Source organism: Trichomycterus rosablanca, chromosome 23, assembly GCF_030014385.1.
Source record: "Trichomycterus rosablanca isolate fTriRos1 chromosome 23, fTriRos1.hap1, whole genome shotgun sequence".
Lineage (NCBI taxonomy): Eukaryota > Metazoa > Chordata > Actinopteri > Siluriformes > Trichomycteridae > Trichomycterus > Trichomycterus rosablanca.
The window spans coordinates 4,963,263-4,988,166 of record NC_086010.1 but is presented as its reverse complement, the minus strand read 5'-3'; the positions used below and the strand labels follow the sequence as shown (position 1 = coordinate 4,988,166).

Sequence of the window (24,904 nt, the reverse complement as noted above, 5' to 3'; positions counted from 1 at the left end):
ACACACAGCCATTAATGTCTAAATAGCTGGCAACATAAGTGAGTACATCCCACAGTCAACATGTCCAAATTGTGCCCAAAGTGTCAATATTTTGTGTGACCACCATTATTATCCAGCACTGCCTTAACCTCCTGGGCATGGAATTCACCAGAGCTGCACAGGTTGCTACTGGAATCCTCTTCCACTCCTCCATGATGACATCACGGAGCTGGTGGATGTTAGACACCTTGAACTCCTCCACCTTCCACTTGAGGATGCGCCACAGGTGCTCAATTGGGTTTAGTCCATCACCTTTACCTTCAGCTTCCTCAGCTAGGCAGTTGTCATCTTGGAGGTTGTGTTTGGGGTCGTTATCCTGTTGGAAAACTGCCATGAGGCCCAGTTTTCGAAGGGAGGGGATCATGCTCTGTTTCAGAATGTCACAGTACATGTTGGAATTCATGTTTCCCTCAATGAACTGCAGCTCCCCAGTGCCAGCAACACTCATGCAGCCCAAGACCATGATGCTACCACCACCATGCTTGACTGTAGGCAAGATACAGTTGTCTTGGTACTTCTTACCAGGGCGCCGCCACACATGCTGGACACCATCTGAGCCAAACAAGTTTATCTTGGTCTTGTGAGACCACAGGGCATTCCAGTAATCCATGTTCTTGGACTGCTTGTCTTCAGCAAACTGTTTGCTGGCTTTCTTGTGCGTCAGCTTCCTTCTGGGATGACGACCATGCAGACCGAGTTGATGCAGTGTGCGGTGTATGGTCTGAGCACTGACAGGCTGACCTCCCACGTCTTCAACCTCTGCAGCAATGCTGGCAGCACTCATGTGTCTATTTTTTAAAGCCAACCTCTGGATATGACGCCGAACACGTGGACTCAACTTCTTTGGTCGACCCTGGCGAAGCCTGTTCCGAGTGGAACCTGTCCTGGAAAACCGCTGTATGACCTTGTATGGCCACCATGCTGTAGCTCAGTTTCAGGGTGTTAGCAATCTTCTTATAGCCCAGGCCATCTTTGTGGAGAGCAACAATTCTATTTCTCACATCCTCAGAGAGTTATTTGCCATGAGGTGCCATGTTGAATATCCAGTGGCCAGTATGAGAGAATTGTACCCAAAACACCAAATTTAACAGCCCTGCTCCCCATTTACACCTGGGACCTTGACACATGACACCAGGGAGGGACAATGACACATTTGGGCACAATTTGGACATGTTCACTGTGGGGTGTACTCACTTATGTTGCCAGCTATTTAGACATTAATGGCTGTGTGTTTAGTTATTTTCAGAAGACAGTAAATCTACACAGCTATACAAGCTGTACACTGACTACTCTAAGTTATATCCAAGTTTCATGTCTATAGTGTTGTCCCATGAAAAGATATAATGAAATATTTGCAGAAATGTGAGGGGTGTACTCACTTTTGTGATACACTGTATGTAAGAAGTTGTTGTTGTCTGATGTGAGCTGCTGTAACAAAGAAATTTCTATCTATCTATCTATCTATCCATCCATCCATCCATCCATCCATCCATCCATCCATCCATCCATCTATCTATCTATCTAATCATCCGTCCATCAGGAACATAGTGTGTGTGCCTTGATCATGCACTGTATTAAACAGCTTTTATATTCTGCACCATTCAAAGTACAAAGTCAAAATACATTTTGTGTCTACATTTGAAATGGCTGAATGTATTTGGATGATAAACAATAACACAACAAATACTGTATTTGTTTCCCCTCACTGTTTTCATTCTTACATCGGCGTGAACGCGCACATGACGTCAGACAAGTTTGTGCCCTGCTCGTGCACGCGCGTCAGGAAGGAAACAGCGCAGTGCGAAAGAAACGGAGAAGATTTAACAAACTGCTGGAAATGGCAAATATTTTACTCTAATAGGACTTTTAAACTTCTTCTACACGGGTATGATACTATTTAATTCATTTATTCTCGTTCACAAACGCTAGCAGAGCTGAAAGAAATCGATGAGCAACAGGTTAGTAGTTGATAACAGGTTGCTACGTAGGCTAACTGTTAGCTTTCAAGGGTTTTCATTAACGAGAAAAAATACAATAAATATCCGCACAGTAATGATTTTCCATTTGAATATATATTATGTTTACTTACAAAACAGGTAAAACACTACCAAGCTTTAAAACGAACTAAAACACTAGTTAATGTGTGCAACCAAATATAAATCAAGCGTAACGTAACAGTGTTCCGCACATAACCATTATGTGAGGACATAGAACTGATTTAATATCCAGTATAATATATGTAGTAAATTCTTAAATGATTGTTTTATTTTTATATTTAAAAAATAATACGTTATTGTAGCTCATATCCAAAAGTATGTGGACCCCCTTTTAATAACTTGGTTAATGCTTTTCGCCCCCACACCCATTCAGAACCATACAAACCCACCCTAAACCCCACTGTGCACCTTTGGGATGAACTGGCATGTTGACTGTGAGCCAGTTCTTTTTGTCCTAATATCAGTGCCTTGATCTAACATATGTCAATTATGTCCTGACCAGCTGATAGATTCGAACCCAGATTTCTAGGTGGTGGGATAGACCGCTGTGCCACCTAAACCCTAAACCTTCTTCTAATAAAATATAGGAAACAAATAACAGCAGTGTAAAGTCAGCAGGAAAGACAATAGTAAATCAAAGCCTATGTTTTTTTTTAACTTTTATGTAGTTGTGTTTTTGTTCAGATTGAGTCACTAATATCATTGCATCATACATTGTGCTGCTTTTGGCAGACACTGATAGCACAAGCTCTGACAGAGATGCATTGTTTGTGGTTATTTGCTCTTTCAGACACTAAACAACAGACACACTTTAATTAAATGTTGTGTACAGGAGAAATTTAAATGACTTTACTGCTGTAAAAGCACTTATAGGTGAGTGATACAACATAATGTATGTGACTATACTAACTTTGTTAAAAACATGACCCACAATCATAATTATAAACACATTATTTATGTAACTGCACCATGTTTAAAGGTGCACTGGTTAATTATATAGTAAAATATAATTTTTAACCGCTCCTGGCAGATTGTTTTTTACATTATGTAAATAATAACAGTGGTTTTCAGTTTGCCCCGCTCTGGTTGTTGTGCTCTTTTACTTTCTGTAGCACTGTTTTAGTCTATCTATTGCAGTTGGGTTTTAAATATGGAGCTTCTCACTTCGTGGGTGGCCCAGTGACGACTGTTTGGTCTTTGGTGTCTGCTCTGTTTCAGCTGTTTTAATAGTTGTGCAATTTCACATGATTTACTATTAATTGTATCTTTTAAAATCTATTCTCAGGTCTGATGCCACTATGTCTTGCCGGGACATTCACGCCACAACCGCATTTGCCTTCGTCATCGCTTTTCTCTCTGTGGTCGGTCTGGTTATTGCTACAGTCATTCCTCAGTGGAGGACAACACGGCTACTGACTTTCAACCTTAATGCCAAGAACGTCACCGTGTACGATGGACTGTGGACCAAATGTGTCCGGCGAGATGGCTCCACTGGCTGTTACTACTTTGACGCTGAGTGGTATTCTAAAGTTGACCAACTGGATGTCAGGCTACTGCAGTTCTGCTTACCAACAGGTTGGTGATTATATTACTCAGACGACAGTGTCTGTTAAATCCAGGGTTCATACAAGCAAGTCTCTAAAGTAGACTTAAATATTGAAAATAGATATCAATGAATCAAAAACTCAGTTGTGTTTGTATTAATTGGCACAGTCTTGAGACCAGTTATTTCAACATTATTTGCTCCTGTAGTCACAGGCGTGCCCATGCTGAGTGATGTGGAGAAGGAGAAAAACAGTTACTTTTTGCTAGCAACGTAAACATTTCCCGATGGACAGTGTCTAGTCATTGTTACAAACACATTTGATCCAAAAAGTAGCCAAGAAGACAGCTAAATAGAGTTGTAGAGTTGTTGCTGCTGTTGTCGTCATTGCATCACACACTGAATAAAGTAAAAGCCACATGAAATTTAATTTGCCTGGTCAGACTAAGTTGCATGCCTAGCAATTTGATTAGAATCAGATTTTGACGTGCACTGTAATGTTTTTTGTGTGTCATATTCCTGAACCGTGATAAATAGTTCAGAACTGTAATATAGTCTGTGTTTCTTTTTTCTGCAGGTCTCTTTTTCGCTGGCCTGGCTCTCTTGATCAGTCTCAGTGGCATGTGCAAGACAGCATGCTGCTCCAAAACTCCAGATGATATAAAGTCCAGCCGCTGCCTTGTAAACAGTTCAGGCTGCCAACTAGTGGCTGGGATGTTCCTCCTGCTTGGTGGGGTCATCGCCATGCCACCATCCATCTGGTTCCTCTTTCACACACAGGAGCTTAACTCGCGTTATGCTAACATCTTTGCCACAGAGTTTGCTGCCTATGTGGCTATTGGGAGTGCCGGTGGTCTTATGCTGGCAGCCCTGCTGATGTTCATGTGGTACTGTATGTGCAAAAAGCTGCCCTCGCCTTTCTGGCTGCCTCTGACTGAGGTGCCCGACAGTGTTTCTGCTCAGCCGTTGATGACCAATGGCCTGCTATCGCCTGTGACCTACGTGCCTCAGAGCTTTCCCCCTGCTGTTCTAGATGCACCGGCTTTCGTACCCGTACAAGGCTATCCACCTCACATGACAGGCCAGCCTGTACCACCTCAAGTCTATATGGCCGGTATGTCCGTGCCTAATGGCTATGGGTCTGAAGCAGGATTTTCACAGGCTTACGGTTACGCTCCATCTCAGGGCTATGCACCCTCTCAAAGTTATGCCCCCTCGCAGAGTTACGCCCCCTCTGTAAGCATTGCACCATCTCAGAGGTACGCTGGACATCGCTACTCCACACGGTCGCGCCAATCTGGAGTTGAAATTGACATTCCCTTATAGCAGAGTGACACCAATATCAATTCATTGTGTGCTTGATTTCATCACTTATATTAGCTCTTGTTAATGTCTTTGTTTATCCAGGCTGTCACATTGCTCAGTCTCGCATTGTCTCAACGATCATGACAAAATCAATATAAAAATAAGGGATGCAAACATTCATGCTGACCAAGATTATTCCAGTTGTTAGATCATGCACTTATTATGGGTCTAAAACCTACCTGAAAACACAGGAAGAAAGACAGAAGTACATTTACATAAATAAAACAGATGCTTTTTATCTGAAGCCCAACCATGATGACTTGTTGATGGTGGGGTTTAAACCAGGGACCTTCTCATTACTAGTCCAGTACCTACTAGTACAGTAACTACTGACCTAACACTGTACACCTTGGTTGTTTTTTTGTTGTTTTTTTAAGTTAAATGGAAAGCAGAATAGTTTTCTCTGTGGTTGTGGTACAGCTTTTTAGGCAGCTAGATATAGATATTACACTGAAAACTTAGACAACATGCTTAACATGCGTAACCTGCTTGACTTACTGATACACCTGTATGTGAAAGTCACAAGACATATTGACAACTGTGGATTTATCCAAATATTTATCCTACCCCTCTGAATGGAATATAAAAATAATACACCAGCAATGGTGCTTTTATAATTAGGCATTTTAGTACAGCATGTTGGGTTTGAGATACAGTATATTGTACATTTAATTCACATTCCTTTGCTAGGCAGTGGTTAAACCCAACATCACGACTGTAAATAAAAAAAGTACAAGCCATCATTCCAAAACGGTGTCCAGACCATAAGCTTAAACCACTGGCATTAATGTTAAGTTGCCCCCTAGCATATGACAGTAGCACAAAGCTCAGACTGAGTGATGCATTTTCTACACAGATTTTTACCTTTAAAATGGCTTTTACTGTAGCATAAGAATAGGAAATGAAGTCAATGTGATAATTTGTATGGCAATAGTCAGCTAGCAGTTGTGTCTCCAATTAAATAGAACATTAACTTTAGGTTATATTTAGTTACAGTAAAGTGACAGAATTGGATGGCTGTATTTTTGGGACTTCTCTGATGAGCAGAGGAGAGACAAAGCTTGTTTTCATTTTTTGTGGTTTACAAAAAACTCTTGTATTTGCACAGTAAATGGTCTCATGCTCAAATGTTAAAATATCTACTGGGAACAAACTTAAACATTAACGGCATTTTCTAGGGCACCAATTCTATTTATTTGATAAATGTAACATGTAAAGAAAATATTAAATGTGCTATAACACTAACCATAAATGGCGATTTTTTTATGTTAAATTCAACAAAAACAGTAATTGTTTGTTCTATGTGGATGGAGTATTGTTCTCACTCACAGGAGGGTGGTATATTAATGCTAATAGATAGAACTCATCTAAGGTTTATTATCTCATAATAACATAGCATTAACACTATACATATTAAAATTAGACACTACACAAACCGCACATGATAATAGTTTTACTTTTTTAAATGATAATAAAACTGTCAGGGTTTTTAAAACTTGTATTTCCCCTTTTTTACTTTTTTACTATGGAAGTTATCTAAAAGCAACACATGCAGCCGTTTGGTTTTTGTTTTAATTGTTGTGCGCTGTGAGTGGATCAGTTTCCCTGGTTTATCAGGTGTACAAATGCATTGCTTACTAATTTCTTTTAATGCTTTAGTCAAATTCTAAAAAGTAGTCAAAACATAAAACACATTTTATTAACAGTGTGTCCTGCCAATTTTTATCTGACTGTTTAATTACTTTGTTACTTTTTACTCTGTTTGTGAATATAGAAGTATTTAAAGTCTGAACCCTCTAAGCAGTCAGTTGTTTCTGCTTGTTTATACTGCTTAATGTTTTTTGTGAAATGTTTAATTTTGTTGTTCTTGAAGAAGAGGTAGAGACGCTGAAAGGTCTGTTAAAAATGTTACATGGTGCCTTCTCTTGATGTTTTTACAAAATGAAAATGTTAACACTTTTAAATTACTAAATATTTTTATACTGTTCACTTTGTGTCTTGAAATTGATGGAAAAAAATAAAATGTTATTGAATATCTGTGCAGGCATAGAGGGGATTTGTCAAACTTTAAATGCAAACATTAAAGGATTACATGATTAAAGCAGTTTTTGACTTTCTGAAAATATGCAAAAGTAAACATACAGCAACTAAGATGAGTAAGTTCTATAATGAGCAGGAAGTTCTATGTCATGTATCTTTGTTGTATGGCCTCTTTATAGTAAACATGACTGACTACAGCTGATGACGTCTCTGCTCATTTACATAAGCTAGTTTCATTTATAATAGTTCAGCGTTTAATGTAAATGTTTAAGAAAAGAAATGTGGTGTAATAAAAGTGAATGTTTTTGTATTTGCAGAGTTAATCGTCTTAGATTTTATTAGATAAATTGAGTCTTTTTCTGAGTCAGCATGTTTTTTTTTTTACCATTTACTCATTAAGCCAAAGCTATAGATAACATTTACTTATGACTAAATAAAGCACAAACACTGTCTGAAAATGAAAAGAAAAAGGTTCGGTGTTTATTTGGGGTTTCTAGCCCCTTCCCCCTTTTTCAACTCGCGTGAGGGAGGATTCTGTAAGGATTAGGGGTGTGTAGCAGATGGTCTCTCAGATGATGGGGTGTAGAAATATAGTAGTGTGTAAGAGAAAGAGAAATGAGGGGGGAGGGAATGAGCGAGTATGATGGGGGTAGCTTATGGTGGATATATGAAAGAGGGGGTTTGTGATTAAGGGTGTGTATCATGGCTTGTTCTGTAAGGAGGAACCAAATCATGAATAAAAATGCAGGTTTGAGGAGGGCTTGCATACCCATAATGCCCCTCTATTCTGATCTATCATACCAGTAAGTGAGGGGGAAAGGGGGGAAAAGGTCAAATATGGCAGGTTTAAAGAAGGATAGCAAATAATGAAGCTGAAAAACGTTGTTGCTGTATTGTTGTGGTGTCTGGTTATTCTACTTGGTTTTTTAGTAAATTTATTAAACCTAAATTATCTTTAATCATACAAATCTTCTTGCTTTCTACTGAGAAAAGATGTGAATCCAAAAAAGTAAACTATTAAGTAGTATGCACGTTAATAGGTCTGTTTAAAGTAGACTTAAGAGCAAAAAACATACAGGATAAAATATAGTGGTGGCCAAAAGTGTGAGAGCACTAGTGAAATTCCTCCAATTTACATTTTCTCAAATTTAACACAATATTTTTATTACAAATCTCAAGAACTTTCCTCCACAGTCACCTGACCTAAACACTACTGAACGTTTATGGGGCACTTCAAGAAAGAAAACACCAAGGATTCAGTAGCATCAGGAGATTCTTTTTAAATACAGTAAAATCATGCTGGGATAACATGGATGATCAGATTTTGTCATGATCATGCTGTCATTATAACCATAGGTGACATTCTAGATATTTAAAAAAAAAAATCTGAAACCAATGTCAGATTCAATTTCTCACTGAAATTATCATGCATATTATATGACTTTTGGCCCCCACTGTGTAAAAATATCATTAATAATATGTATATTTATTATAAAGACAATATAACTAAAGAAAGTTTTCATTCATTATTAATGATAAGGTTTCATTAATATTAAATTATTCAGTCCTGCCATTGCAGTTGACCTCAGATGTAAGGGTGAATGTATAGAATAAATGACTACAGCATGTGCAAGTATTAAAAAGACCTCCACATATGATACACATTATATCCTCACACCAGAAGCCTTCTACTGTCTAGTTCTATTACCTTAAAACCTTTTTTGTCTTCCACTAGTGTTGCTATCAGTAATACTGAGTCAGCTTTCTCTGCTATTTTCCTGGTAATTTACCTTAGAGCCATTGGCGCTGACCCTATCAGCCTGTACATGCTTACATGGTGGGAATATTGAACAGCATAGTGATGAGGTGATCTGAGATCTGATTCATCAGACATGATAATAATCAGTAGAGACAAATTTAAACCTAGTTAGCCATATGGCGAAAGCATCTGTCATCTGCAATGCTGCAGTAGAAGTGTGTCCTTTGCTGGCCCCCATACTGTATCTCAGTGTGGGGCAGCCAAAAAGGTCTGAAGCCAATAGTGTCCTGCAGTCGTTCTATAATTAAAGTCTATTTACCTGTACTCTAATAACAAACCATGTTAATATCAAAGAATAATACATTCACTACAAGCATTAAAATATTGTTTAGTGTGATAGTTCCATGTACAATTCAGATTACTAATGTAGTCGAGATTAATCCGAAAAAAAGGCCCATACAAACTAGGACCAACTCAAGACTACCACCCATAGTACCAAAGAACAATCAAAAACCATGAACCATATCAACATTTTTGGCATTTAGCAGACGCTTTTATCTAAAGCAATTTACAGAACTGTGACAGTATATTGTCTGAGCAATTTAGGGTTAAGGACCTTGCTCAAGGGCCCAACAGTGGCAACCTGGCAGTGGTGGGCCTAGAACAAGTGACCTTTCAATTACTAGCCCAGTACCTTAACCACTAGGCTACAACTGCCCTAGATTAAAGACCAGGATGCATACCAACAGAGTCACCACTGTTTATAAAGTACATCATTGTATTATTTATTACCTAGTTTGTGATTTGGGACACGAGCTTAACCTAAGCTAAGGAATCAACATACTAAGTGGCCACAGCACAAACATTTCTTTTCACCTCATTATTACTTGATACTAGGTGCACCGATGGCATAGTGGTCTATTACACTAGCTCACCACTACTGAAATTCTAACCTGGAATGCTTACTGGGAATTGCTTTCACACACAGCATGGTAGACTCCCCTAGATGTTTTTAGCTACAAAATTAAAAACTGACTTCCCACTTAAAAACTAGACACCTGGCAACCCTAATGCTAAGCTGCAAAGTACTCACATTTTATATGAGGGCTCAGATTTGAGGGCTCAGATTTATACAACCTGGTCAAAGGAAAAATAAATTATCCTAATGTCCTGATTTTGGGTTTTTTTTTTTTGTTAATCATAAAAGCAGCAGTTTAGTGACAGGGTGTGTGAAGTAAAAAAGCTTTTCTTACTTTGTCCTTGTCCTCTTCATCTGGTTCAATCAGGTATGTGTGATTCCCATCAAAAAACATCCCACTGTACAAAGAAAAGAAAAGAGAGATCAGTAAGCTTAGAGCACAGAGGTGCTTTTTGTAATTCTACTCCTCAGCACAACTGTTTAGGTCAGAATTGCTTAGTTTATCTACCACTGCAAAATCCAGATGAAAGTGCTTAGCGGAACACTTCTGAGGCCTGAAACAATCTATTTTTTACTTAGCACTGCATTCAATACTGTTTGCCATACTCTCTCTTTATCTTTATCATCTAATATAGCATCCAGACATCTAATATAGCTATGCAGACACACACACACACACACACACAATGTCTGGAGTCGATTAGTTGAATCATTTTCTCACGACAGATTTAGCAGCACAGAGCAAGGTGAACTTGTCCTGCATATTATATCAAACACACACACACACACAGTTTCTTGGGACATAATGTCCGAAAGCCAATGGTCTGAAGACATTGAGATTTAGCTAAATACCAGGAATTTTTCTTGTGCCAACTCAAAAGAATAACCTTTGGGTCACAGTGAATGCACATCCACATTTATCTAGCACTCCTGTCCAAGGCTGAGATTGGTTCATTGGTTTCCTGAATGCATGAGGGGTGACCCTGGTGTGGAGGACAATGCTGAAGCAGTAAATCATGTTATTGTAGACACTTTCTACTTACAGGTAAAGTCACAATTTTACATACACTGGTAATGGACATCCACACATAACATAGATTATTTAGACATAGATTATATATGTAAATTATTTTGCAGCTGTACTTTATTGTCCAAAATTAACCTGTTTTACAAAATTTACAAGCAAGTTAGATTGTTAATAAGTTCTATAATGTTATTTAATCACATAAACTGCTTATAAAATTTTTACACCCCCCCTAAAATTGCATAATTGCTAATGCTTTTTAATCACAAAAGAAATAAAGCAAGCACTTGCATATTTGTTATAGAAAATACTTGAAAAATCTCTAAAATACTTGAAAAATATTTAAAGATTAGCAAGACAATTGAAATGTATTAACACACAATGAAATCACCCCCCAAAATTAGGCATTAGGCATATTTTGAAATGTTTAATATAGATATGGGTGAGTATAAGAGGTCTATTGCTATATACATTAAAAGCTGCCCAACATTTCATTTCATCCTAGCTGGTTGAAGGCTTTTTTCATCTGAGTTCCTTCACACTAAACCTGTAAAGCCATGTCTCTACGTACCTCACTTTTAAGCACAGAGGCACAATCATGCTGGTACAGGAAAGGGCCTTTCTCAAACGACTGCCACAAATTTGGGAGCACATTTAATTTCAAAATTTAAGCATGAATTTCATGTGACAACTTTAAAAAGATTTTCTGTATTCAAATTGTTTAAAACGATTTTATTAGGAAAATTACTATAATTACTAATGTGTAGAATTACACATTGCAAAAATATGGATCCATGCTGATTTTGTGTGTAAGGATATTTGCTATCTGTAATATTGTTGCTTGAAATGTTAACCAATGTGACAGGACCCTCGGACAATGGAACTAAACGTGCCTTCTCTGGAATGTAAAGCATCTCCTGAATCTTGCAGATGCATCTAGTACGTGTATCTTAGAGAAAAACTTACTGCATCCCATGGCAAGTGGACAGCGCCACAAACGATTCAGGAATGTCTCGCACCTTTCCATGATAGTAACAGTGCTCCCCACCCTATACAGAGAAAAGACACAAATACATTATTATTAACTCATGTGTAAACTCATCCAGAATGGGCACTTACTTTTATAGAGACACCACACACTTTCACAATGCTGTGGAAAACCCATAGAAGAGGGTGCCAACTCAATATTTATGCCCATGGTTTTGTAAAAGTATGTCCTAGGAGCTTATGATCAGTTGGCCACATACCTTTGGACATATAGTGTACAATTAGAGTGTGATCATTTAGTGACCAGTAATTATATTACATTGCATCTGAATTATAAAATGTGTTTTAAATTAAAAAATAATAATAATTTGATACAATAACGTATATATGCACTCACACACAAACACAAACAACCTGGCCATGTTGCTAAGAAACTGAAAGGCAGGCAATTCATCAATACACACACACACACTGCCTTGTTGGCATCGCAAGTGTGTTTCTGCATACAAATCACCGGCCGAGACCATCAACATACCAGATGAGGCCAATACACTTCTGTAAACTCCTTATACTGAAAGGAGGGCAAAACAAAAAAGTAAGCTCTTTTTGCTCACATTAGACTGGTGCACTTAAACTAGATTAAAATTAGTTTTAAACCATTAAAATAATCTGTAAAATAATAACCAGAAATTTCTTATTCACTACTTTGTAGAAGTCTCTTTGGCAGCTTTCACAGCTGCATGTCTTCTTGGATACTTCTCTACACCCTGGTTCATAAAAAGGTATTCATTTTTAGCATTTCAAGTTCTGTTTCAGGGAAGCACATTAATTACAAAGTGTGAACCAATCAGAATCAAGAGGGACAATATTTGCTTGTCAAACAGGAGGCCTGATGGTCTGTTTCCAAGCATAACATCTGGCATCTACTTTAAGCTGGCAGGACCCTCCAGGTAAGTCTTAGTATTAGTGCAAGTATGATTCCCAGCTCCCGACCACAGAAGGCTTACGGAATAGTTGCTTATATAATACTACTCAAACCCGCAACTCCACTTTTCTGCTGCACCACTGTCTGAAGTCAGGTTTTATTGTAACACCCCAAACCCAAAAACCAATAACTCGTGACACAAACTTTGAGAAAAGCTACTGCGAAATCAAGCATTAATTCACTATTTATATCATGTAGTTATTTTCCATTTTCTACCCCCTTCCTCCTTTCTTTTCCCAAGAGTAATAACTTGGCTTAGAGCCAGATTATCTTGACTATAACCCAGCATGCATCAGTGCCTCCTTTGAAACCACAAAGATACCACGAGACCACATGACGTATCACAACACACAGGCACTTACTGCTTAGCCACTGTATGCAAATACATAATTATAGCTTAAAGCCATTAGTTATATTAAGAGTTACGGCTGTATTAAAATTAGGCTGGACACAAAAACTCCAGTAAGCGTGTAAACAGGAAATGGGAAGGAGGGATAATGCCAGGAGAAAGGGAGGAGAAATAAGAGGAGAAGATGGAATGGAGGGGAGCTAAAAATATCAACCTATAAATGTACTTCATGTAGAGCTCATCTTTCCTTTCTCTCAGTTCTAGAGTCCTTTGTAAACCACAGACAAAGGTAAAAGTACTCCACACACTGCTACACCATCTTATGCACTACTTTGATGGGATTGTGTTTACATGGGTGGGTGAGGTACAAGACCAATACAAGACCAAAATTGCAAATGCAACCTAGGTCAAGAGATTTAGAATTTAAACCTGTGTGTAGACTTAAGAACATCCAGCTCGTCCATGATGATCAAGTAATAATATGACTTATTACACACACACACACACACACACACACACACACACACACACACAAAAGAAGTAGTGAAAAAAGGATGCATTTCAGGATGTCCATAGATAATGTTTATTAGTAGTGACAACATTCTAATGTAAAAACTTACCCTGGAGATGAATGATTTCCCATCTTCTGATATATGCCTCTCCACATACTTTGAAGACAACAGATTGCTGAGGGGAAAAAAACACATACACACAGAATTAGATAAAATTTTAACTTTTACTCAAAGCTAACTTCTCTTCAGGGAAGTACATCTACATTTCCAGAATTTAGCAGACGCTTTTATCCAAAGCGACTTACAGTACTGTCACAGTATATTGTCTAAGCAATTGAGGGCTAAGGGCCTTGCTTAAGGGCCCAACAGTGGCAACCTGGCAGTGGTGGGGCTTGAACCAGCGACCTTTCCATTATGAGTCCAGTACCTTAACCACTAGGCTACAACTGCCCCTACAGTATTTTTATTTTTTTTCTCTATGAAGTCTTGTCCGTTGTTGTCTGTCTTATCTTATCCAGACCATAAACTCAGCCGCAGCTGCGGCTAAACTCAGACACATTCGTCTGGATTCAGTCACTTGTATTGACAGTAAAGTATCAATTGGAGTAAGCTCTATAATGAGCACTTACACACAAATCTGAGACAGACTATAATTTTACACACACACACACACACACACACACACACACACACACACGTGTATTTCTGCTAAAATAGGTTTACAAGCAAACCTACACGTACCTACATGTACCCTCACTAATGGTACCAGTTGGCTAAAATGCGTGAATGAGTTCACATACACACAGAAACAGACATACACACACTATGAATGTAGGGCAGGTGATCCACACCAAAAGAAGAAGCCCATCAGCCAGAAGCTCCCTATGGACCCTGATTATAGCACCTCCATACCCTCACTAATGGTACCAGTTGGCTAAAATGCGTGAATGAGTTCACATACACACAGAAACAGACATACACACACTATGAATGTAGGGCAGGTGATCCACACCAAAAGAAGAAGCCCATCAGCCAGAAGCTCCCTATGGACCCTGATTATAGCACCTCCATGAAGTTGCTCTGCACACACTGTTCACTGTTCTCATTCATGAAAAATAGCTAAAGCTTCTTTAAAAGAAAATAAGAATCTAATTTCTGTAAAATAATCGAATTTCTGATCATTCATACTGCAGAGACAATAGAATGTGCTCAGCAAACATCACCTTCGGCTCATTTGAAAACCAGGAACATTTATTTAAAGCAAAATGTTAAGAGACCGCTGCAGTTTTTCTGGTTTTTCAGAAGAGTTCACATGCAGTTGTGATGTACTCACACTTCTGACCATGTCATGTAGCGCATGCTGTAAGTGTATATGATAGATTAATATAGCAGTAAAAAGAGATGCAGCTGTTCATGTTCTCCATGATTGATTTGGGATTTAGAGAATCTCATTGCTCAGGGCAGCCAACAAAGTGGACTTTAACAAGCTTTACAGACTTAGCACACCATAGCTGGCCACCAGTGGCTAATGCCGCACTTAACACTCAGCATATACACAATAACTCTGCCTCTCTCTCTTTCTCACACACATACAAAAGCCTTCAAGTCCTTTTAAAAGGAGAACACTGGCCACACACAGTAAAACACTTGAAAACGAAAGCAGTGCTGTGTCAAACCATGTGAAGCTAGCTTTCTACAGAGGGGTACAGTCATTCTGAAACAGGACCTGTACTTTCCCAAACTACTGCAACATGGTTGTCATTACAACACCTGAAATTAAAAAGGCTATTGTGTATACAACCTGTCTCATGCTTTTCAAAAATAACAAATGTAAAAACAATGTAAATAACAAATGGATAAAGTACATCTGCTGATGGCAGGAAAATTTCCAAAGTCATCAAAAGTACCACCTGGCTGAGATACACCAGCAGTGAAATACACCCACACATTTGTACCGCATTGCTGACCTCATCTCATTGGTTCACTAGTTCACTACTGCACACACACACACACACACACACACACACACACACACACACACACACACACACACACACACACACACACACACAAATGTACAGTGAGGGGAAACATCAAGCCATCATGAAATGTTCTTTTTTTATCCAGCTTTGTTTGCATGAGTCTCTAAGTCGTGAGCTGCTCATATGAGTTAATGAATTAAATAAGCACACTGATATTAAGGCCACTAGATTTATGTGTCCAGGGGGGACTGATTTTTGGTTTAATTGCTTTGGGATTTGCATAATTTACAAGGGGAGTTGTGTTTTCCACACGTCTCACTTTTGCAAGTGCACACACACACACACACACACACACACACACACACACACACACACAAACACATATCTGACAATGAGGAGAATAAGAGGCAGTTGTGAAGTTAGGCACTAACATTGGACAGACGATGTATGTTAAATCAGCTTGTGTTGTAGCTTTAAAAGAAATATCAGTAAATAATGGTGCTGTTTGTTTCTGCTCTCATGAACGGGACCAGACAGAAGAGTAAATTTATGGTAAAGAAATTAGTGAGGGTGAAGATGAAAAAAATACACCAATGTTTCCTCTCTCTAGAAGCCTTCGACCTTCAAGCTTCTTGATTCGTCTAAGGACATCTAGAGAAATAATATATTTTGTACAATAACCCACTTCAATTGGTTTCCGGGTCACAGGCTGAAGGACACAGGGGCTGGGAATTAAAGAGGTATTTATTCGTGTTCTGGGATGCAGTTTTAAACTGTTTTTTTAGTTTGTGTGCACTTTATATTTATGATAATGTTCTGTGTGGTGAGCAATTATTTGTGCATGTCTGTACAGCTTTAAAAGCAGCATTTATCATCCAGTTCTGAACCTCCAGAGAGCATCAAACCTGCAACCTCAGCAAGCTAAGGATCCGGCTCTACCTTCAGTTTCACCTCTCTCTCTCACACACACACACACACAGTTACACACACAACATGTACAATTACACAACTTGCCTATGCTTACTGATAACAATATACAACACAAAAAGCAGCTATTAAGTATTTATATACAGTCAGCACCAGAATTAATGGTACAGATGGATAAAAAAGGTCAGAATATTATTTCAAACAAAACCACAGTAAGTACTGTTTAAAACATTCCTTTGTCAATATAACAACACTTATTTTCTATAATGTATGTAAAGCATTATTTAAATTTAAATCATGTCTTTATGGCTCTTGCTTTGAGCACAGGGACTAAAGGTAAAAGTATTTCCCAAAATGTTGCCACAATGTCAGAAGCATATAATTGTTTGTCTACAGTTATTAAATCAGTTAGTAATAGAATAATTATATAATTTGGAGCAGGAGATAATTTGCTTTAAAGTGTGTGAGTGGGTGAGAGAATGCTTTACTATGTGGTTCACTGTTATGAGTTGGCAGCATTGACCCACTGCAACATTAAAACACAACATTAAAACAGAAGTAGGGTTGGAAAAGTGAAAGGTTAGCGAAAAGGTAATAAAAGACCACAGAATAACAGATTAGATAGACACAGAGTGATTGGAACTCTTGGTAAGAAACATAATTCAGTTGTGATGCACCATTCTGATAACAGGGTCAATACTACTGGGTCAGACCATCATCATCTCCATGTAAAATCCATCGCTAATTAAGGAAAGAACTTGCAGCCCCAAGCCATGCGAGTTTTAATGATTAGCCCCCATGTATTAGTGACAGTGAATTTGTGTCAAATGGTGTATAAAGAAGACAGTCTGGTACAGGATGTGGGTCATTATCTCTCTCACACAAGTATGCACAGACACGACAGATCAGTTGGCACCTTATTTTATTTGTTTCTCTTTTTACTATATTTGCATTTCTCCTTTTCCCTCCCAATCTAGCCGTATCCAGTTGTTTAAATGTAACTTCCTCTGTACAGCTGAGATTCGACCTGGGAAGATCTCAGAAGTTGTGGGCTAGTGCATTAGGTCTTGGCATGGAGACAGATCTCCAGGAATATGTTTTAGCACAGTCTCACCGGGGTGAGCTCAAATCCATAATGAGATAGATATCTGCCAGACATGCTTTGATGCTAGCTGAGACTTAGAGATGCAGGAGGAAATGATAAGAAGCCTACATGGATATGACTTTACCTACAGAGCAGGTGTGTATACAGTAGAAAAAAGGAGAGGACCAAGTACTAAAACCTGTGGGACTACCTTTAAAAGACTGCATGGGGGCAATGTTATTTGTGATAGTAAAAGCTGTAATAACATTACCTTGTAAAAGAAATAATACACAACATTAGTTAATAGAAGTAACCGTGATTCATTCAGAACTGCAGCTTTTCCTCAATGTTTATCTGCTGTGTTTTCTCTCGACTGAGAGGTCTGTAGTCATAGAAACGCAGAGTAACCGAAATGCCAAAAACCCTGTTTTCTCAATTGAACCGACCTCTTTTTGTCCGAACAGGGGCAGAGTGGGGGGTGTGTGCATGAATCAGTGTGTGTATGATAGGGAAGAGTGGTGGGAGGGGGGGCGCTTGGTGGGGGTTGTCTAACTGAAATACACAGATAAGACTGGTGATGTTCAAAATAAACACACAGACAGTTTCACACACACTTATTTAAACTGCCTACAAATGATAGTAACTAATGACTAGTGTTCGTTTATTGTTGATGCTATGAAATATACCAACCATCAATTCAATACAAACAAATAAACAAAAATGACCCCTCCCCCAGAATCATTATAACCAGGGGAAAATCATTGATCATTCTGAGCAAACTAGGCTTACCAGCAGGGCCCAGAATATCACTCTCTCACACACACACACAAAGCAATACACACCATACAAGACAAACATTACAAATGTATTGGGGGGGGGGGAATAGACTGTTCCAACTCTAACCTCTAAAAAACAATTGGGGAACATCTGAAGCTGAAGTACTAGACTTAAAAACAGTTTCTACCAACAAGCTACCAGACATTTCACAACTGCACCAAGAATCAGTTTATAAATTAATACAGCACTTATATGCATGCAAACACACACACACACACACACGCACACACATACATACATTCACACACACACAAATGCGCACACTCACAGACACACGTCTTGTCAGAAATGCTACCAATTTCACATGCAATTCAATAAGGACACAAAGTTTCAGCTGTAATCACAAGGTTTTTTACCATTTCACCCTTGATTTCACCATTTCACCATTTTTCTTGATTCCAAAACTTCAAGAACTGTCTGTTTACTTTCTGCCTGATATTTTTCAGCACACAACATGCCAACTGTTTTAAATAAGCAATGTGAACCACAGTCTTACAAAGCTGCAGCTCAGCATAAAAACACACAAATAATGCCAATGTTGGGCTACAACAGCCAACCAGCCATTTCTATTTCTGTAGAAACAGTGTTGAAGTATTGGGTCTAGCTACTGCAGAACTGGGTGTTTCAGATGATTCAGATTATTCTCACTGTCATACACCCATTTCCAGAAGCAGTAATACACCAATAATTAATACTGAGGTAAACATCATTATCATTAAAAACACTGCTGTGTGTGCCAGGGCTTATTAAAATAACAACATACTAATGTTGTAAATAGTATATCAGGTTAATACACTACCATCAGTGTTGTTAATATTCTGACCAATCATGGTACATAGTATAGAGTTTGAGATGCAGCCAAGTATGTTGGCTGGCAAGCTAACTGCTAATAAAATAGCTGGCATTGACCATATAAAGACAACTGCGGAGGTTATATAAATAAAGTACTGATTTATATCATCATATTCTCGTTCATTCATTGTCTGTTTTACCATCACTTGATTCTATTTAGGGTCACGGTGGGTCTGATCTACTGGCAAAAGACAGTAAACACCCTGGACTGGCGCCAGTCCATTACAGGTCAAACACGCACACACACACACATTCACTCACACACACACATTCACTCACACACACACTTGTACCTAGGGGGACTTTAGCATAACCAATTAACCCGACTGCATGTGTTTGGACTGTGGGAGGAAAACAAATCACCAAAAGGAAACACAGGGAGAACATGCAAATCCCACACAGAAAAGACCCAGACAGCTTCATCTGGGAACCCAGGAACTTTTTGCTGAGAGGCGACAGTTTTATCCACTGAGCCACCCTATTTGTATTCTCAGTGACTTCTAAATAATGCAGAAACATGTAAAAGTGTATAATAGTAACTACAATTCCACAATCTATCTAACCATTATCAAACTAGCATTCATGTCTTTTAACGCCACCCTCAAATAATAACAATAATAAGGCGTAAGTTCAATCAATAAAAAAAAAAAATACTATTTCTGTGTGAAGTAAATAGTTAGCCACTGTTTTTTGTGCAAGGTAAATGTAGACCTAGACCTTCTTACTAAATATGCATATGATTACAGCCTTACAATCTTCAGACTAACTGTCGGCACAGAGAGAGAGATGATTTCCCATCAGCCGGATACAATGATCGATAGGCCCATAGGCAGGGTTCCTCTCCTGAGGGTTCAGTATAAATCTCCAGCCATTATGATCCAGCAGTCCATCAGTAGCTTTCAAACACTCAGCACAGACCTCTGCTCTTTCCATTGCTAAAAAATGCCCTACACACATTATTCATACCCACTACCTTCACTGCACTTCACCTGCCTCTTAGTGCAAAACGCTGACATTATTACAGTGTAATAACTGCATTATACAGCTGTCATAACACACACAGAGCAGAGTATAGATCTAAAAGATGTACTTACTGATTCAGTTCCACATCCAGGATGAATGTCTGATCAAATGCTTTCACCTGGAAACTGGCCTGGGCCAAATGATTAATCTGTAAGTGGGAAAAACAAACGTGTGTCATTTTTCAAATGTATAAAAACAAGCAGGATCAAGCAGAAAAATTTAAAAATTAAAGTTAAAGTTTCTTACAGTAGTAGACAATTCATTAACACAAGTTTTACACTATATTTTACTGACTTAAACTTTTATAGAAGATAATATAGGACAATGAGGGTAACATTATGATGTAACCATCCATTAACAGTAGAAATTTTCAACCCACCAAAGAAAATAAGAATTTATAACTCCAAACATTTCAGCAGAACTAGATTTTCTTTAAGGAACAAATGAGCAGCAAACCTGTCTGGCCACTTGAGAAAGCCCAAGATTTTGTACAGAGGCCTTAATTTATCTCATTAGTATAACAAAAACAACCCAAGTTAAGGCTGGGACCAATGGTTCACTGGCAACCATAAGATTTAATGGCTGGACTCTACTAAGCACACCACTCTTGACCAAGAAGCATAGAAATGGTTGGCTGTAATATGACAAAAGTAATTTTAATAGGCCTGCAAAATCTGGGACCTAGTTGTATTGAGTTACGAAACAAAACTAAAACTGTTTGGGCCTTATTGATCAGCATTTTGTCTGGCACAGGAAATACAAGACTTGTGACCAGAAGATTACTCTCCCCACAGTCAAAAATGGAGGTGGGTCAGTGATAATGTGGGGATATTTTTTTGCTGGCAGTCTTGACTGTGTGACTGGCGTCATGGACTTCCAAAAATACCAAGGCATTGTGAGAAGGAATGTTCTGCCTTCTGTGATAAAAATGAACGTTGGTGATAATTGGACATGTGATCCCAGTCACACTTCCAAGTCAATAAAAGCCTGGTTAAGGAATCAGACCTGAACATCCTGGAGTGGATCTTTTTGTCTCCAGATTTAAATAAATCCCCAAAAAATCCATGGTGATAATTTAAGAAAGCAGCTGCAGTATGAATGTTATTAAGCTTTGATGAGTTGAAAGCTTTTGCATGAGAAAAAAAGGAGAACATTTAAAAAGAGAGGTTTCAGAAGCTGGTACCTGCTTATTAAAGGTTATCAAAGTAAAAGGAAGTTCCATTAAGTACTGAGGCTGGGGGTTGAATAATAGTGCACATGGACATTTGTCAAATTGGAAAATTTCAGATTGCAACTGTAAAAAGCAGGTTATTGTCAAAGTGGCAAACACTGAGGCAAACTGGAGTGTTGCTTACTATACTAAGTCTATTATTTTATGACATTGGGACACTAAAATTAGCTCCAAACACAAACAATCAAAACAAAGACAACCATGAAAATCTATTGAATAACCAACAATGGCAACTGAATGTAGCAAAGTCTGCTAGCAAGTCTGGGCTCATTTTTTTTAGAGCTTCTTTAATAAGAAATAACCGTACTAACACAACCCTACAGAGACTGAAATACAACCGTTGAAAACAATTTGCCTATGCTAGCAGGTCTAAAGAAGCTTTTTCGCAGCAGCATCACTATATAGCCAGTCAAGTACATCAGACAAGCTAAAGCCCACCCCCTGATGTCTTAAGTCAAAATCCATAAACAAATTATTCTGTAAACAAAATGTCGTAATTCAGCCTTAAAAACAAGCATTCTCAAAACAAATGGGCAATGAAGCCATGTTTGTGTTTTATGAGGAATCAGGCATTGTAAACAGTCTGAATTAATTGCAATAATGCTCTGAGCAGAGAGGCTGGTGGCGTTGGGATTGTGCCGCTGGTTAATTCAGTGCCTGCGTGAGCCCATATGGCCTGGGCTTTTTAACAGCCCCCTTAGGGTAGAAGGGAAAGCCTTCTTCTCACTGTGCATTGTTCTCCTGGCATTCAGTATGTATATACAACAGGAGGGTCTGTGGAGAATATACATAGAGTGCAGTCCCAACCCTAATCTAACATTTCCCAAAGGGGTCACCAGGGCATCCCTTATAAGAATAAGTTCAGAATAGATTAGAATGGGTGCAGAGGAAAGGAGGGTGAAGAGGATAGGGGATCCTTGGAAATTCACCCGCGTATGATGTGCTAAACACCCTTCCCCCAAGCCTATTTCTGCCCACGTGCCCTGAAGACACACCTCTAACCATCTATTGTGTCAGAGATGTGAAAATCACTGCTGCCACACAAATATCAACCCCATTTCACTCTGGCACACACACATTCCCATTAATGTTATTAAAGAGATCCAAAGTGAAACATTAGACCAGAGTTTCCAGTATGAGGTTTTTACCCACTTACACTTTCCATTGACTGTAGCAAGTAAAGTGATGGCATGAACAATCACATATTTAAATGGTTATGAACTTGCTTTATTCTCACTAAATTCACTGGATTTGTGGATTGTCAGTTACCATGCAAGAAATAATAGTATGGGAAGACTGTCTATAGTACAAATTAAAATTAGGTTATACCAATTTAAAACAAGACAATGATCTAAAAATGACACAAAAACACTAAACATTCCACAGACAATAGTTTTAAGTAAAGACAATGCCAGGTCAGTGTCACGACAAGTCCGGTTTCACCAGGAAACACTGGGTGCCCGGCAGGAATACCCGGGACAGGGCGCTAATCCATTGCAGGGCTTCAGCCATCCCACACCCCAACAAATATTTAATTTAATTTAACACATTAATTTAACAGATAAGTCTGAGTTACTGTTCCATAAATATATATACTGTACTCTGTTATTAACTGCTTCATTTATTAATGCCTTGCCTATTGATGCCTGAAAAACTATAAATATTAGTTTTGCTTGTCTTTGATTCATTTAATATTTAAATGTGTAAACGACGACTGCATTAACAGCTGAAATGTGGAGCTGAACAAATAACCAGTGCAGTTGGGTTATGCCTCATCAGAAACCGCACAGTAACCAATACAGTGCATTAGTAAGATGAATCAGCTCTGCTTGGTCGAGGCTGAGTCGGGCCTCATCCTGACATCATCATACATATGCGAAATTAATCTTATAAATAAATAAATAAGAAAGCAAACACAGCCCCAGGCTTTAAACAGCAATGTCTGCACACACAGATGTCCCTGCTAGGCTGCTGGAAGCGGGGACGTATTAAAATCATTAATCCAAATTTCTTTAATCAGTTTAGACACACACTGATGATATGCGAACAGATCTCAAGACTTTTGAAATCCAGGCTACATGTACCAGGATGTCAAATTCCAAGATACCACATGGAAGTTTCTAGGAAAATTTTCCATGAACTGAAATGATGAAGTGCAAGAATTTTGAAGCAATTTAAAATTAGTACTCAACTAAAGTTTGCTATTGATCAAATGGACAAAGTAAACACAAGAACAGGGCCTTTTTATTGAGTAACGGCCTTTAAGAACATGGCAATGCAAAGGTTACTTGACTATGAACACTGTCCCGCAGCTTCCAATTCAGGACAGACCACTTGGGTATAGTTAAATTGATAAGACGACTACTTCTGACTATCCAAACAAAATTTCTGCAAAACATAAAGTGACAGTTTGGGTTTTCTCTGTGACTTTTCTTGTGCAGTCTATTACTGTTCCATATACTTCAATTATTTAGCCACAGACAATGGGTGGATGCAGAAATCATTAAAATCGATGTCTTTATACATAAGTGCATGATAATGTAAGCCTGTAGCTGTACACAGTGATTTTTTATATTCAGACCACCTATCACAGCCACCTATTTAATATGAATATACTGTATAAACTGATAAAGCAGATAGCATGTAAACACTGTAGGATCTGTGAACAATTCATACTACTCAATATTTTATATATTTTTATGTATATATAAATGTGGACTGGCTACTACAACCAGTTCGGGTTGTGTTTCTGTCTTTTGTAGGCATCCTTTGTTTGCCAACAGCATGCACGCTCTCCCCCTGGGTCTCAGGTGCACTAGGGGCACATTTTCAATAAACAGATGGAGATTCCATCTCAACCCAAATAGTATTTTAGTATTCTTTAAACTAACTAAGATAGGACAGTTAAACCTCTTACCTGTTCGGGGTCTGTGTTCGAACGGACCCGCGTGCTGATGACATTATGCGCAGTCTCTCCGTTATCAGTGCTGTAAATTAAGCGGACTGGTACTGTGTTCTCCCTACCAAGAAACCTGCTGTCTCCCCGCATGGCTCTCAAGGAGTCTGATAATAATAAAAAAAAAAAGAAAACCAGTACACAGATAATGGAGATGAGAAGCTGCTTAGTGGAAATCTATAGCACACAGTCTATAAAACAACAATAATGACATTGAAAAGAACGATAGCCAATCATGTCTGGGTAGACGCCCTATGTCTAAGGGAGAGATGGCTAAATCCTTGCAATGGGGTGGCCCCATGTCCAGGGTATTCCCAGACTTTCCCAGTAAACCTGAAACCACTTAAATTAAAATAATGATCATAATAATTTTTAAATGTAATAAAAATTAATATTCTTTTTATTCTATAAATATTATTTTATTTATAATTAGTCTAATAATTAGCATAACTAGATTTTATAATTAGTATTACAAAACTAGATACAAAATAAA

At 38.4% G+C, this 24,904-nt stretch overlaps 2 protein-coding genes across 4 annotated transcripts in view; one reads left to right on the top strand and one right to left on the bottom strand.

The window, feature by feature from the left end:
* adam22 (ADAM metallopeptidase domain 22) overlaps positions 1-24,904 on the bottom strand; it is a 47,580-nt gene that overhangs the window by 21,539 nt on the left and 1,137 nt on the right. For all 3 annotated transcript variants that reach the window (XM_062985594.1, XM_062985595.1, XM_062985596.1), the window contains exons 2-6: positions 24,373-24,518; positions 20,296-20,372; positions 13,628-13,694; positions 11,653-11,735; positions 9,997-10,060 (exon numbers count right to left, since the gene is read on the bottom strand). In XM_062985594.1, the coding sequence (XP_062841664.1) occupies positions 9,997-10,060; positions 11,653-11,735; positions 13,628-13,694; positions 20,296-20,372; positions 24,373-24,518 (437 nt within the window). The remainder of the gene's footprint in view (positions 1-9,996; positions 10,061-11,652; positions 11,736-13,627; positions 13,695-20,295; positions 20,373-24,372; positions 24,519-24,904) is intronic.
* cldn12 (claudin 12) lies at positions 1,871-7,419 on the top strand. The gene is made up of 3 exons (XM_062985598.1): positions 1,871-1,924; positions 3,322-3,611; positions 4,157-7,419. The coding sequence occupies exons 2-3, from the start codon at positions 3,335-3,337 to the stop codon at positions 4,903-4,905; spliced, it is 1,026 nt and encodes a 341-aa protein (XP_062841668.1). The 5' UTR covers positions 1,871-1,924; positions 3,322-3,334; the 3' UTR covers positions 4,906-7,419.